We start from the raw sequence: 13,016 nt of genomic DNA on the forward strand, positions 1-13,016 counted from the left end.
TATGTTTAACTATGTGCGTCTAACATTTAAATTAGTTGATCTTAAACATTTCAGTGTGACAATCATACAAAAAAATAGGAAATCAGGAAGGAGGCAAACATGGATGGTAAAAGTGAGTTTTGTTTTATTTTAAATTAAACAAAAGATCCTCAAAGAGCCAAACTCACCTCTGACATGCCGTTTAAAAATAAAGAAACAATTCAGATGTTTGTCTTTTCCTTGTTCTTTTGAAAAAGCTTTTATTGGTTAATAATAGTAACAATAGCTGTAACAAACTGCAAGAAAGCTACAGAAGAATAAGTGAGAAAGCAGTTCACTATTACACTTCAAGCTGTGTTCAACATTCAACTGTCAAAAGACAGCGCAACACTCGAAAGTCAAGAGTAAAACAGTGTGTAGAGAAAAGCATGCATCAAAGTTTGTATGTGTGTTAGTGTAGTATGATGACCAAGTGCGTCCTGTATGTGGCAGTCAGGGTTAAACACCCTCACGCAGCAGATCAGCTGTAGCTTTGCTGTAACAGAACCCAGATAGCTCACGTTGTTCTCCTGATTAAAAATGTAAGGCTGCAGGATTTTGGTTGGCATTGCGTGACACCATCATCTGCAAGGACAGATGGCAGGCATCGCAGGTGCTGGCTAAAGCTCTTTTATAGACAGTGCAGATCTTATACAGCGGAAACTAGTCTACTACCAACCAACATCACTGATGTTCAACAGGCCAGGAGGGCTGATCGCCACATCTTCTGCTTAATATTGATGAGAAACATTCTACTGGTTTTATTCCATCTGTGCTGGAATCGTTACACAGTCACATTTAATCAAACATTGTACTGTTTGCTGCTGGGCTGTAGCAGTTCTACTGGTACTGGTGGTCATCACATGGGGCCCAGATCCAAACTGCAGCGTGCCATATACTCCACACTAAGCCCCCAAAGCAGAACAGTGCCAATAATAATGCACTGTGGCTGAATGCAAGCATTGCACAGGTTAGCACGTTACTTTTAAGACATCAGACGTATCTTTTTCTTTTCATTGATATAAAACAGTCATTATGTTCTCATACACACTCAGACTAATTCAAATGCTTCACATTAGGCGAGGACATCTGTGTTACATTCAGATTCAAGCATATAATCAACAGTTTGTTCATTATTATTTTCTAATAACAGATTATCCAGTAACTCTGCACAGAGGCCATGGCAGACTCAATCAGCACTTTGTCTTTGGTAAATACATATTTTTGCTACAGACCAAATATTTGTGCATTCAAACATGAATATTTAAATACATTCAGCCAACTGAAAGGTTTGTTATTTTATGTTTGATTTGAGTGGAGCTTCCAGCAGCCCGAGCCTGATGAAACAGCCCCCACCTGTCGCCAACAGGGGGCGACTGTGGTGTCGCTCGGGTGCAGCTGTGCTGTGTTACATGAATATTGCAGTGCGCTCCTGTGGGACTTTGCAGGGTATAAGGCTAAAAGAGAAGCGCCATTTGGATTACAGCATACAGGGCATGCAGAGTCTTAAACAGCACCGCCAACTACACAGAGACCACACCTGCAAACACAACACACGGCCTAAAAAACACAACCCAGCGCAGGAATCAATCAGACCATTTTAAGAAAATAAGACAAAGCTAAGGATGCTAATGGCTACTGTGGCCACAAACTGGGTTGTTTTTCTCTTTTTACCATTAACAGTTCATCTCTCACACACGCACAAAGATTTGTCTAGTCATAGAATATCGGTTATACACATAAATCCTACTTTAATGACCAACCTCAAAGACATGTACACAAAGTGAAATCATCATGAAACTCTCAAATACACAAAAAAGATCCCTTCCAGACATGAATCTGTTAATCTGATCCCACCTTCCTGTTGCAGCACTTTTCCTTCCTGCCATTCCAGTCAAACTGCTTTCAAAGTAAAACACACAGTGAACACAGTAAAGCTGTGAGAAGCAGCTGATAGACAGTGTGTGTTGTCTCGTTACCAGAGTAACACCAGGGAACAGACTGCATCCTGTCTGTAACACTTCCTTTCTTTAGGCTGCGAGCACAGCTGGATGACTGGACTCTTACACTATTACAGCTCACAGGACACACACTTCTGTCACACACCGCTCTCTGTGTGTCTTCTTTAAATATGGTACACAATGGTAGTTCTTACTGCATGTTGTTCATGTCTTGTATGGTTACTTGTGCATTTTCTGTACTTGATCCTTTGCTCACACATTCTAACCTCCCAACAACAACAACATCAACAACAACAAAAGATGGCAACCACCAAAGTGACAAACTGAAGACAGCAAAACAATTGTACTATATATACAATGTAACTAATTGACTTTCTTATTACAGCAATTAGTTCCACACATGACATGAACATGACCTGATTTACTAGATCTATGCTGTGTGTGGAATAAATTAAATCCCCTTTGTGAGTCATTACAGGTTTGTGCTACAAAAAGGTTAATATATCAGACATTAAAGGAAACGGCTTCAGTCACAGCGCAGGAACGTTAATGAAAGCTTTCTTGTTTTGGAACATCAACGACTCAATGGAAAGCTGGAAAAACCCTCACTCACCAGGAAGCATCAACTATCCTCAAAAGTTAAGATAAGTTATTAGGAAAAGTCCAGTCAAGTACAAAGTATAAAAAAGCAAGCTAACAGTGCAAACACACACGAGTCTATAGTCTAAATGGAGCAGGAATATATGCTACCACACTAGAACAAACAGAACTGCTCACAGTTTCAGAAAGCATTCCTCAGGGCACTATCTAAACCCTTAAACTAACTATAGCTGCTAACATCAGCGACACGGCTAAACCTTTTCAAACGCAGACCAACTCAACCCGAAGGTTCTGTGCAGCAGTGCCAACATCAAACTCCTTCCACTGGGTCCCTAATTTTCCTATTGCACCCATTTTAGTCCAGCAGAACCTGAAATGTCTTTTTTAATAGAGTAATGATGGAGTTGGCCCGTGGTTTGTTTTTGTTATTCCTGGATCAACAGTTTAACTAGTTTGTTTGGGACATGGTGAGATTCGGAATATCAGTAAAACCCCAAATCAGCCCAAACAGCAGCTGCCAGGTCTGAGACAGACGCTGTCAGAGACGATGTCCTCTGGACTGATTATGTCCTCGGGATCTGGAATCTGTCTACTTGGATGCTGTAGGTTATTTATTTATACACAATCTTCATGTCTTCATGTCCAAGTTCTGTTACTGATGTAAGGTAAACACTTACTGGTTTCACTGGTTGCTCATTGGTTCCTTGTAAGCAACTGGTTACTTTGATGTACAACAGATAATTGATTATTCTTCAAAGAGAGACGCTGAATTTCATTTCCACATCCCTCAGATTGATATGATCTTTGCTCAGTAACTAATAATGTGTTTTATTAGGCTACCATGAATGAAGGTTACACGTCTACTAAAAGTTCCAACGTGCTGTGGCTGAAAAATCTGAAAAGCAGGCAAACTCCTGGTGTAGCTACAGCTGGGCTGTAGAACTAAATGCAAATAAATATTACACTGAATCTTTCCGAGTACGAGAGCAGAGATACAGCACGAGACACAAGGAGGAGCCACCAGCTGGACCTGACATGGATTAGCCTCCAAGCTTATGGCTAAACAGCCCTGTTTAAATATCTATGTTTGTTATGGGATAACTCTCTGAGAAATGTTAACAATCTTAACTAATATAACTACTCACTTTACAGTTGTTTTGAATGAATTCACCTGTTTTCATGTGACGTTGTTTCTTCTACAAATATTCACAAACATAAAGTCAAAGTCACGTCAGAGCTCCACAAACCCAACACAAGAAATCAGGTGCCCAGTATTACTAACTACTAATGTTAGCACTGTTAACATTTTAACTTTGTTTCCCAGGAACAAAGTGCTGGAGTTTCATCTGTTTCCACAGCAGAAGGTCCCGTTAGGATTCACAGAGAAGCAGCAGCTCACGGGACGCATTTTTAAACTGAAGCTGATGTGGAGCATCACCATCCTCACATCAAGTGCACTGACTGCTTATCTGACTTTTCATATTTGGCACAATACTCAGTCCTCTTACTCTCACAAGCTTTACACGTGGGAAACAACGTCCAGTTCTTTATATTGCAAGGTAAAGACCCTCCAATCAATAATCCCCTTTCCCCCTTAAAGAAGACAACATGGCAGAGTGGGGACACAGAGTGGGGACACAGAGTGGGGACACAGAGTGGGCACTGCCTCCCATCTGAGGATTGATTCTCCCATTCTAGGCTTGAACTTGGCATCGACCGTAAGGTGTTTTATTAACCGCTCAGATGTTTCAGCATCATTTACGTTACTGGTTGAAACAAACTAGAAACTAGTTTTTCTATAAGGCTATTTACACTTTAATACTTACAGGTGTTGGGATTTCATTTTTTCGACCCCCTTAGTCACTCACTAATGGTTAAGAAACATTAAAGCCAAAGCTGTGTTAATAGTAACAGGAACATGACTACAGTAGTCCAACGAGCTGAATGTCCTCCACAGGCGCGTGGACAGCAGAGACCAAATCAACATTTCAGGTCAGATTTGTGCATCAACAAAAACAATAGCTTTGATTTACAAGACATAATTAGTTAGGCTTCAACGAGGGACACTGAATTTCATTATCTGTTATCCCTAAATACAAGTCACAATAAAAAGAATAAAAACAAAATATAAACAATATAAAAGTCACTGGTTGAGTTTCACAGCAATCTGGTTAACTTTGGAGTTCAGCTTCCTAAAATGCTTCTTTAGGCTGCTTTAAAAACATGCAGCAGGTTACTGACTCATCAGTTTACCAAAATGTCATCAATAAAGTCAAATGTGCCCAAAACCAGCTCAGTGGATACTGACCGAGTCTGTGAGCTAGCTTCTCTTACCGGCACACAATCATTTCAGGTATTCTTCCATCTGTGCCAGCAAAGCACCACAGAGTACATGCTGACAAAATAAATAACTGTAAAAAACATTGAGTTGTTAGTGGTGTGAAACCCACACGATGTGAGCGATGAGCATTACAGAGAATTAAAAACATGTGATTGGACAAACCAGGATTACAGATCCAGGTTCTGCAGCAATGATGCTACACAGAGACAACCTGTGACCTCTGCCTGTTCAGCGTGTGTGTGTGTGTGTGTGTGTGTGTGCGTGTGTGTGTGTGTGTGTGTGCGTGTGTGTGTGCGTGTGTGTGTGTGTGTGTGTGCGTATTGGGGGGGTTATGTGAAGGGTTTGTTGTTCGGTGATTGCCTCGTTTTTACACAGCGTTCTCTTCAGTCTGAGGTTCAGCATTGGGAGGCTCCAGGAGAGTCTGCTGCGCTGCAGAGATACAAAAACATTCCTGTCAGACATTATTCTAACAGATCTGTGACAACATGTTCTGAAAACGATGAAACAATGAAACAACGTCAGTGGTCCCTCGTTTGTCGCAGCAGTTACGTTCTAAAAATAGCCCGCGAAGTAGCTAGCTTTATATTTTACAGTATCATAGATGTTTTAAGGCTGTAAAACTCCTCACTACACACTTTATACACTTTTCTCTGACAGGCATGAACACGGCAAGAGATTGATTGACAATGGTCTACAGCCAATCAGGAAGCAGAACACAATGCGCTGTAAAAAAAAACCAAACAAACAACAAAAAAGAAAGCATGCAAAATTGCACAAAAAAAAAAAAAAAACAGCGAAACAGCGAGACTGCGAAAGGTGAACTGCATCATAGCGAGGGACCACTGTACATTTATATGTATTTATATAGCTGGGGGTACCTTGTGGTTCGGTGGCCACTACCGCTTCAGGGTTCTCGGCTTTAAGCATGTCAGTGTTCAGACTCTCTGTCAACACATAACAAACAGTTAAGTATAAATACTTCGTTACTGTACTTCAGTAAAAATGTTCAGGTATTTGTATCTTTCTGACCACTTTTTGATTTTTACTTCCTACATTTTTAAACAAAAATCTCTTTTCTACTCTTTACATTTTCTAAACAGGCTTGTTATTAAAGCATCAGCTGTACCATCTATAGCGTTTATACTCGGGGGTTAAAGTGTCCGTCTGTTTAGTCAGCATGTAGCCAGCACAACGAGCATAAAGGGAAAAATGTTTCTACCTTTCTATCAGCAAACACACAAACTGTCACACAGTGTGTTGCTGCATCTCACAGGGAGAGAGAACACAGAGCTAAAGAAAGAGTATTTTTTAACACCAGTATTTGTACTTTTACTTAAGTACAGAGTGTCTGTACCGTAGTTTTCGGGTCATAAGCCGCTACTTTTTCCCCACACTGTGAACACTGCGGCTTATACTGACGTGCGGCTAACGTATTTTTTTTTTCATGCGGCCAAAATACTTAAAGGTAGCCGTGTTACAGGCGCTGTTCGAGGAACAAAAGCATTTGCAGTATGTATTTTTGTATGTTACCATAACGTTTATGTTACCTTACGGATTAAATTAAACGTTAAAAATCCTCATGTGTAATATTTCTGTGTAAATATCTCATATTACAAGTGAAACGCATACGGCTTAAAATCCGGTGCAGCCTGTACAAGTACAGGATTGACTTTCTTTCTACAATTAGAGCATGCGGCTTTTAATCAGGTGCGCTCTGTAGTCCGGGATTTACGGTACTTGTGCACCTCTATTCATGACCAGCCAATTAGACTAGAAATGTAACTACAAGGAGAACAATCTGTTAGAGGTGATGATCTGTTATCTCTTAGAGACTGAAGTAACCTGATGGTCCAGCTGCTTTCGGGGTCTTGTAGAGGCTTTTACTGGATCCATCAGGATCTGGTCTTAAATTTCTATTTTACATTGCAGAAATAAATATAAAAACATTTCCACCACATCGTCCAAAGTTGTCTTTACCAAACCGACATGTTGCACCACATTTTCCCTTTTACGATGACATTTTTGCCACTTGATTTCTCGAAAGTGTTTACCACCATTCGACCACTGCTCAGTTAATTCAGTCAACTCCGAGTATGTTCACTCCGAGCGTGTTCGTTCCGAGCGTGTTCACAATATGTGGTAGAAAAGCATCGTCGGTGGAGCTTCAATATCGGCATTTGATTTTCGTACTTGGTGTGATGTAGCTGAATAGTTACTCCATCAAGAAAAATAAATAAATAAATAATTAAACAGTGACTGTTTTGATAATCAATTACTGATTTTTCTAAGGAAATGGAAATGATGCCTCCATCGTATCTCCTGTTTTTGCTGAAAACTCTTGAAATATTGTCAAAGTAACCTGGTTCAGATGTAATGATAATGAAATATAGTTCATGGCTGCTTGTGTTTGTTATTTGTCCAGAGGGCCCGCCCCCTCTGAATCACCTGTGCAGTGTAAAGAGCTTACGCTGTATACTGAAGCACAGCTTCTTCTTCTGGTAGGAAATGTAGCTGCTGACCGCACCCACCAGCGCCATGGCAACTACGCTTGCAAACCCTGCGATGGTGCCCACTTCTGCTGTGTTCTCTGGAAACACACACACACACACACACACACACACACACACACACTCTATGCTCAGTTATAGGAGCACAGCCGCCGCTGCCATTACACTGGTTGATCGGATCATTCGGAGCGTTCCTTCGGGTGGAACGAGTGTTTACAGATCTTTGGTGTAATGAAATGTTAAATATGTAACATGAAGTCTTACCTTTGCTTTTGCCGTTGTTGTTGTCAGGCTTGTAGGTGTCATCTTTGCTCACGTCACTCAGATCGTCGTCAGAGAACAGACCTGGGAGGAAACCGTGAAGACGCAGCTGGACGTGAACTGAATCATGAAATTTACACATAAAAAGTGAGGAGTGCATTTGATCTGTCAAACTCTATTTTGGTGTTCGGCGTTTAACCACTGCAGCAGAGAGCAGTGTGTCAGTGGGAGCAGAGGAGGACAACAATGAGCGCTCTGTGTCAGAGAGTGGCTATCAGTGGCTTGGAAGAGTCCATTAATTCAGTTCAAACACATAAGAACTGAATGAATCACAAACACAGAGTGATGAGATCGTCAGACATTGGGCAGGTTTTTAATGATGGCTTTGAAAGTTTTTATAGAAACTTTACAGACGCTAACAAATTGTTGAAATGCACTTTTGACCCATTTCCTCTGTTCTCTCATTCAAAACCAAAATCATTTCATTTGGCAAACGATGCAGTGTCATTATGCACCTCGGCTGGGACATTAGGCAGGGTGTAACTAAATCCTGGAGCTTGTAAGTTTTCAGTCTAGTGACAAAAACACCAAACAAGAGGCTGATTAGCATTAAATAATTACATGCAATAAATTCAAAGTTGCCCCTCTTTGTCTACGTTTGGACCAGATTTAATGGAAACACAGCTAAGCAGTAAGAAATTAAGAAATGAGATGGCAGAAAGAAAAAGAGAAGTCAGATGGAGACGAGTGGACGGACAGATAACTCCTTTAGACTGACATGGTGCCAAGGACGAGCACTGAGGCGGCTCTCCCTCGGTGCATTTTGAGAATCAGGCCGCATTTTGGTGCCACTCATGGCTCCAGCTTCAATAACAGCAATTTTGACACCATGCACCAAACTGACTTTGGTCAGTCAAAAGGGAACCTAAGGAACCTTAGGCTAACAACACCGCATAAACCCAGACAAACAGGACATCACAGATACATGACGTGTTCTCATTTAGCAAAGCCCTTCTGTGCATATTTTAACTCTCCGAATCTGGTGTGAAATCAGTCCATTTAATGAAGACAGATGATTTAGGAGTTATTTTGATCTTATGCAGGACACCATCACCCACCTCCCTTCCCCACGTTCTTATCCTTGCCATGAATGTCATTGTTGGGGTCTAAGGCATCAGCCAGGTTAAAGTCATCACTGGCTGCAGGGGTAAAAAGATCAATCGTCAGTGTTAGAGCAAAAGACAGGAAGAAGGGATCAAATAAACAATACTGTTAAAAGAAAGAAAAAAAACAACTAATTACACTCTAATTAAACCAATTAAATACATTTCCCTTATGCTTCGGTCACTGTGTGTCGTTGGCCTGTTTATTGCACTGGACTGTGGATGTGTGTGTCCACATCATGGATCTTTATGATCTGAATGCTCAAGTAGAGCAGAACAGCACTGTATAAGAACCAGCCCATTTACCATCATGGTGCATCAACAGCTGAGCGCGAGTATGGCTGCATGTTGAACCGGAAAGTGCTGCAACATTTTTACCTGTGCTGGATTATGGAGATATTCTATATGTGAATGCTTCTGCTCAGTGTCTTTGAATGGTTCATACTGTGTATCGTGCTTCTCTGAGGTTCATCACTAACTGTAAATCGGGGTGATCGTGGCTCAAGAGTTGGGAGTTCGCCTTGTAATCGGAAGGTTGCCGGTTCGAGCCCCGGCTCGGACAGTCTCGGTCGTTGTGTCCTTGGGCAAGACACTTCACCCATTGCCTACTGGTGGTGGTCAGAGGGCCCGGTGGCGCCAGTGTCCGGCAGCCTCGCCTCTGTCAGTGCGCCCCAGGGTGGCTGTGGCTACAATGTAGCTGCCATCACCAGTGTGTGAATGTGTGTGTGAATGGGTGGATGACTGGATATGTAAAGCGCTTTGGGGTCCTTAGGGACTATTAAAGCGCTATATAAATACAGGCCATTTACGATTTACACTCCGAGGCAGGATGGGCTGCTTTGGCCAGTCAGAGCAACTCTCATCTATACAGTTTTATATGTAAGGCAATAGTCGGATTGCTGCCTTCCTGTATATGTTCCCGTGTTGCAGTGAAACATCATTATTCTCTTTGTCTGCAAGGTTATTTGTTGCTTTCTGTTCCATTTGCCTGAACTGAACTTGGCAAAAGAGTTTTTGTCCATATCACCTTCAGCTTGGAACGAACTGCAGAACGACTGGAAAACGACTGACTTCATTTCATTAAGTGCTTTTAAATCTAAACTAAGAATCCTTGAGGCCAGTTCCATAACATGCAACTGTTTCAATTCAGTGATTGTGATTTTATCTGAATTTTTGAATTTTATTTTATTTTTGCATGTGTGTTGTTGCTGCCTGTGTTTGAGTAGTTTCTTTAACTGTGAGACACTTTCTGCTGCCCATCTTGGTCAGGTCTCCTTTTTAATCCTTTTAATCTTTTTTCTCCTTTTTAAGGTTTTTAATCTCAATTGGATCTTCCTGGATAAATAAAGGTTAAATAAAATAAAATAAAATGAAATAAATAATAAGTGAAATATTCAGCATTAAACTGAAAGCTTCTCTTAGACAGGCAGCCTGGATTCTTTCCCAGCTGCCTCGGGGGAGATGTTGTACACCCTGGACAGGTCACCAGTGTCGCAAAGCTAACGCAGAGAGAGACACTCAGTTTAGATTCACCGATAAACCTGACAGCGCTGACCGCAGGTGTTTGGACTGTGGGAGGAAGCCGGAGAGCCCGCGGAGAATCCTAGCTACCATTCACACACACTCATACTCTGACAGATGCATCAGACAGCAGCTTGGGGTTAATATCTTGAAAACAGAGAACCATTCAAAGTTATAGATAATAAATCCACCAAGATGTTTGTACAGATATCACTTTGAACAGATATATAATATAGACTGAAATGTTTCTTGTTTCCTATTGATCTGCCCACAGTTTTATGCCCCGCCTCCTTACATCAGCATCAGAAATTTAGCATCTTAAAAGTAAGTGTAAATTTTAATAATTTAATAATTTAAGTAATTTTTGTGAATTTGGTGGCGACAGCCAGTGTAAAAAGGCTCCGATGTTTCCATGACTGACACTCTGATCTGTTTTGCCTTACAATATAAAGTACCATTAATTGAGCCTCAGAGCTGCATAAATAAAACTGAATTGAACTGCATTCACTCTGCCATCAGACAGTGTTATCTTTTCTAGAATTAATACTTTTATTTCCTAAAGTTTGCTCCTGGCACCCTCCCCATTATAATAATTAAAGCAGTAATCAACTAATAGAAACTAAAAACTAAATGAACGTACTAACTGCAGTACGTAACTTCACATCCAAGATGAAACAACCTCACAGTCAGCACACAGACTCCACGAGGCGTTCCTAACTAACCAGGCATCATGGTCAGTCTGACTGAGGTGGCGTGTGGTGTTATTAAACCATCTGCTGTGTCCTCGTCCAGCTGAGTTTCACAAACACACAGCAGCACAGTCCTGAACGTAGCGCTGTGTGGAAATTCGAGGATACAGTTCGTCCGTTTTATTTTCCAGGGACTGAACATCAGCATTATAACTGTCAGAGTCAGGCGAGATTTATATACTGCAATTAACTGAAAACAACCAGGTTTTTTTCTCTGACTGAGGCCTGCTCTGACCCATTGGTGAGTGGTTACCAGAGGGTGTCCGATGTTAGACACCAATACCGAGGTGAGCTGTTGAGGACATCCCAAACCTTTCTGTTGGTTTTTGCTGCGGTTAGCTGCGGCTTTAGCGAAGCTTTCTTTGAAGTGGATCTAACATTTTTAGAGGACTATAAAGAATTATTAAGAGTTTTCCAAGAGTCAAGGACCACTTGTGTTAAACTACAGAAAGACCTGGAGTGTTTTCAAAGAAGTAGCAGCCTCAGCTGCCATGGCCTGTATGCACCCTTCCCATCAACGACTCCACTGGAAAAAGAAGCATGTTTAAAGTTTGCTGAACATCATTCAGACAAACCTTTGAAACTGAACGTTTTGGTTCCCACCAATACCATGTTTGGAGGTTAAAAGACACTTGGTATCACTCCAAAGAAACCCTACCAACAGGGAAGTTTGGAGTTGGGAACGTCATGGTGCGGTGGTTTATACAATGGAAGGAAGGATGACAGGACACATGTGCCGAGACAATCTACATAGAAATATTCTTCTTTTACCTCCTAATATGTGTTGCAAATTCAAAATAAGCCAATATTTGAGAGTTAGAAAATTCTCATATGTTTTCTCTACACCAAAACCTCGACCTGCCGAATGGTTTAAACGTTCTGATTAATCAGAAGTGGACCTGGCTGCTGTTCACCGATTTACTCAGACATGTAAAAATTGAACTTGCTCTAACTGTATTAAGATTTCAGGGAACAAAGCCAATATAAAGCAGTTCCCAATAACTGCTAACCCACAATAGCTAACCCACAGGCCTCAGGAGGGGAGCTGGGTTGCTTTCTTTCACCTGGCTTGGGTTTGGGCTTCGCTGGGGCCTTGGTGCCTGCAGGGACCCTGGGGAAACCCTTGGGTGGGACTTTGGTGGTGGTGGTATCACTAACTAAATCCTCCAGATTAAAGTCTGAAGAGAAAAAAACAACAACACACAGTTACAATTAGATTTGTTGTAGCACACAGATTTTCTTGTCCCACATTTATTCAGACCTAAAATGACTCTGTGCAGTCAAAGATGCTGTAAAGTTCTCACCTCCTCCTGCTCCTCCTGATGGTGCTGTTTGCTTTTTTGTAGGTGCTGGTGTCACTGTTATACAAGTCAGAATATATAATGGTCAATATTTTTACTGCCGTCATTCATGAGATAATAGCAGATAGTCACAGTTTATTTATTGGCTTCATCACACTAGATACCATTCTAATCTTTCTTAAAATCATAAACCAATTATTAAAATCTTACAGTACTCATTTGTGAAAATGTTTAAACACCTAGAAGTGATTGAGCTGATGTAGTCTGAAGCTGGGTTTCATCCAGCAGTACAGGATGCTCACTGACACTGACGCTGCTCAGTATGGAGCCAGTCCAGGTTACTGGCCTGTAGGTGGATGGGACCAGTTCTTTTTGGGGCCTCTTGGGGATCAGGACTGTTCAGGCCTCACTGAGCCATTACCTGCAGGTTCACTGGTGCTGCCCGGGGCCCACAGAGTGCTCCTCTATGTCTGGCATCCAAAATGGTAAAACAAGCATATTGAGGAAAACAAAGGCACTGAATACGCTCTGCTGCTGGATAAACCCAGCTTTGCAGACTACACCTCCACAGCTCAGTCTCAAGAGCACACTCTC

General features: G+C 41.5%; 1 protein-coding gene across 2 annotated transcripts in view; it reads right to left on the bottom strand.

Annotated features, from left to right (window-relative positions):
- Positions 1–207: 207 nt before the first annotated feature.
- Positions 208–13,016, bottom strand: part of cd99l2 (CD99 molecule-like 2) — a 19,356-nt gene continuing 6,547 nt past the window's right edge. The window contains exons 3-9 of one of the 2 annotated variants that reach the window (XM_005463411.4): positions 12,426–12,479; positions 12,186–12,299; positions 8,807–8,887; positions 7,692–7,772; positions 7,388–7,507; positions 5,799–5,864; positions 208–5,349 (exon numbers count right to left, since the gene is read on the bottom strand). In XM_005463411.4, the coding sequence (XP_005463468.1) occupies positions 5,288–5,349; positions 5,799–5,864; positions 7,388–7,507; positions 7,692–7,772; positions 8,807–8,887; positions 12,186–12,299; positions 12,426–12,479 (578 nt within the window). In that variant the 3' untranslated portion in view covers positions 208–5,287. The remainder of the gene's footprint in view (positions 5,350–5,798; positions 5,865–7,387; positions 7,508–7,691; positions 7,773–8,806; positions 8,888–12,185; positions 12,300–12,425; positions 12,480–13,016) is intronic. The other variant, XM_005463412.3, reaches the window with a different exon arrangement.

This window comes from Oreochromis niloticus, linkage group LG3, assembly GCF_001858045.2.
Source record: "Oreochromis niloticus isolate F11D_XX linkage group LG3, O_niloticus_UMD_NMBU, whole genome shotgun sequence".
NCBI classification, from domain to species: domain Eukaryota; kingdom Metazoa; phylum Chordata; class Actinopteri; order Cichliformes; family Cichlidae; genus Oreochromis; species Oreochromis niloticus.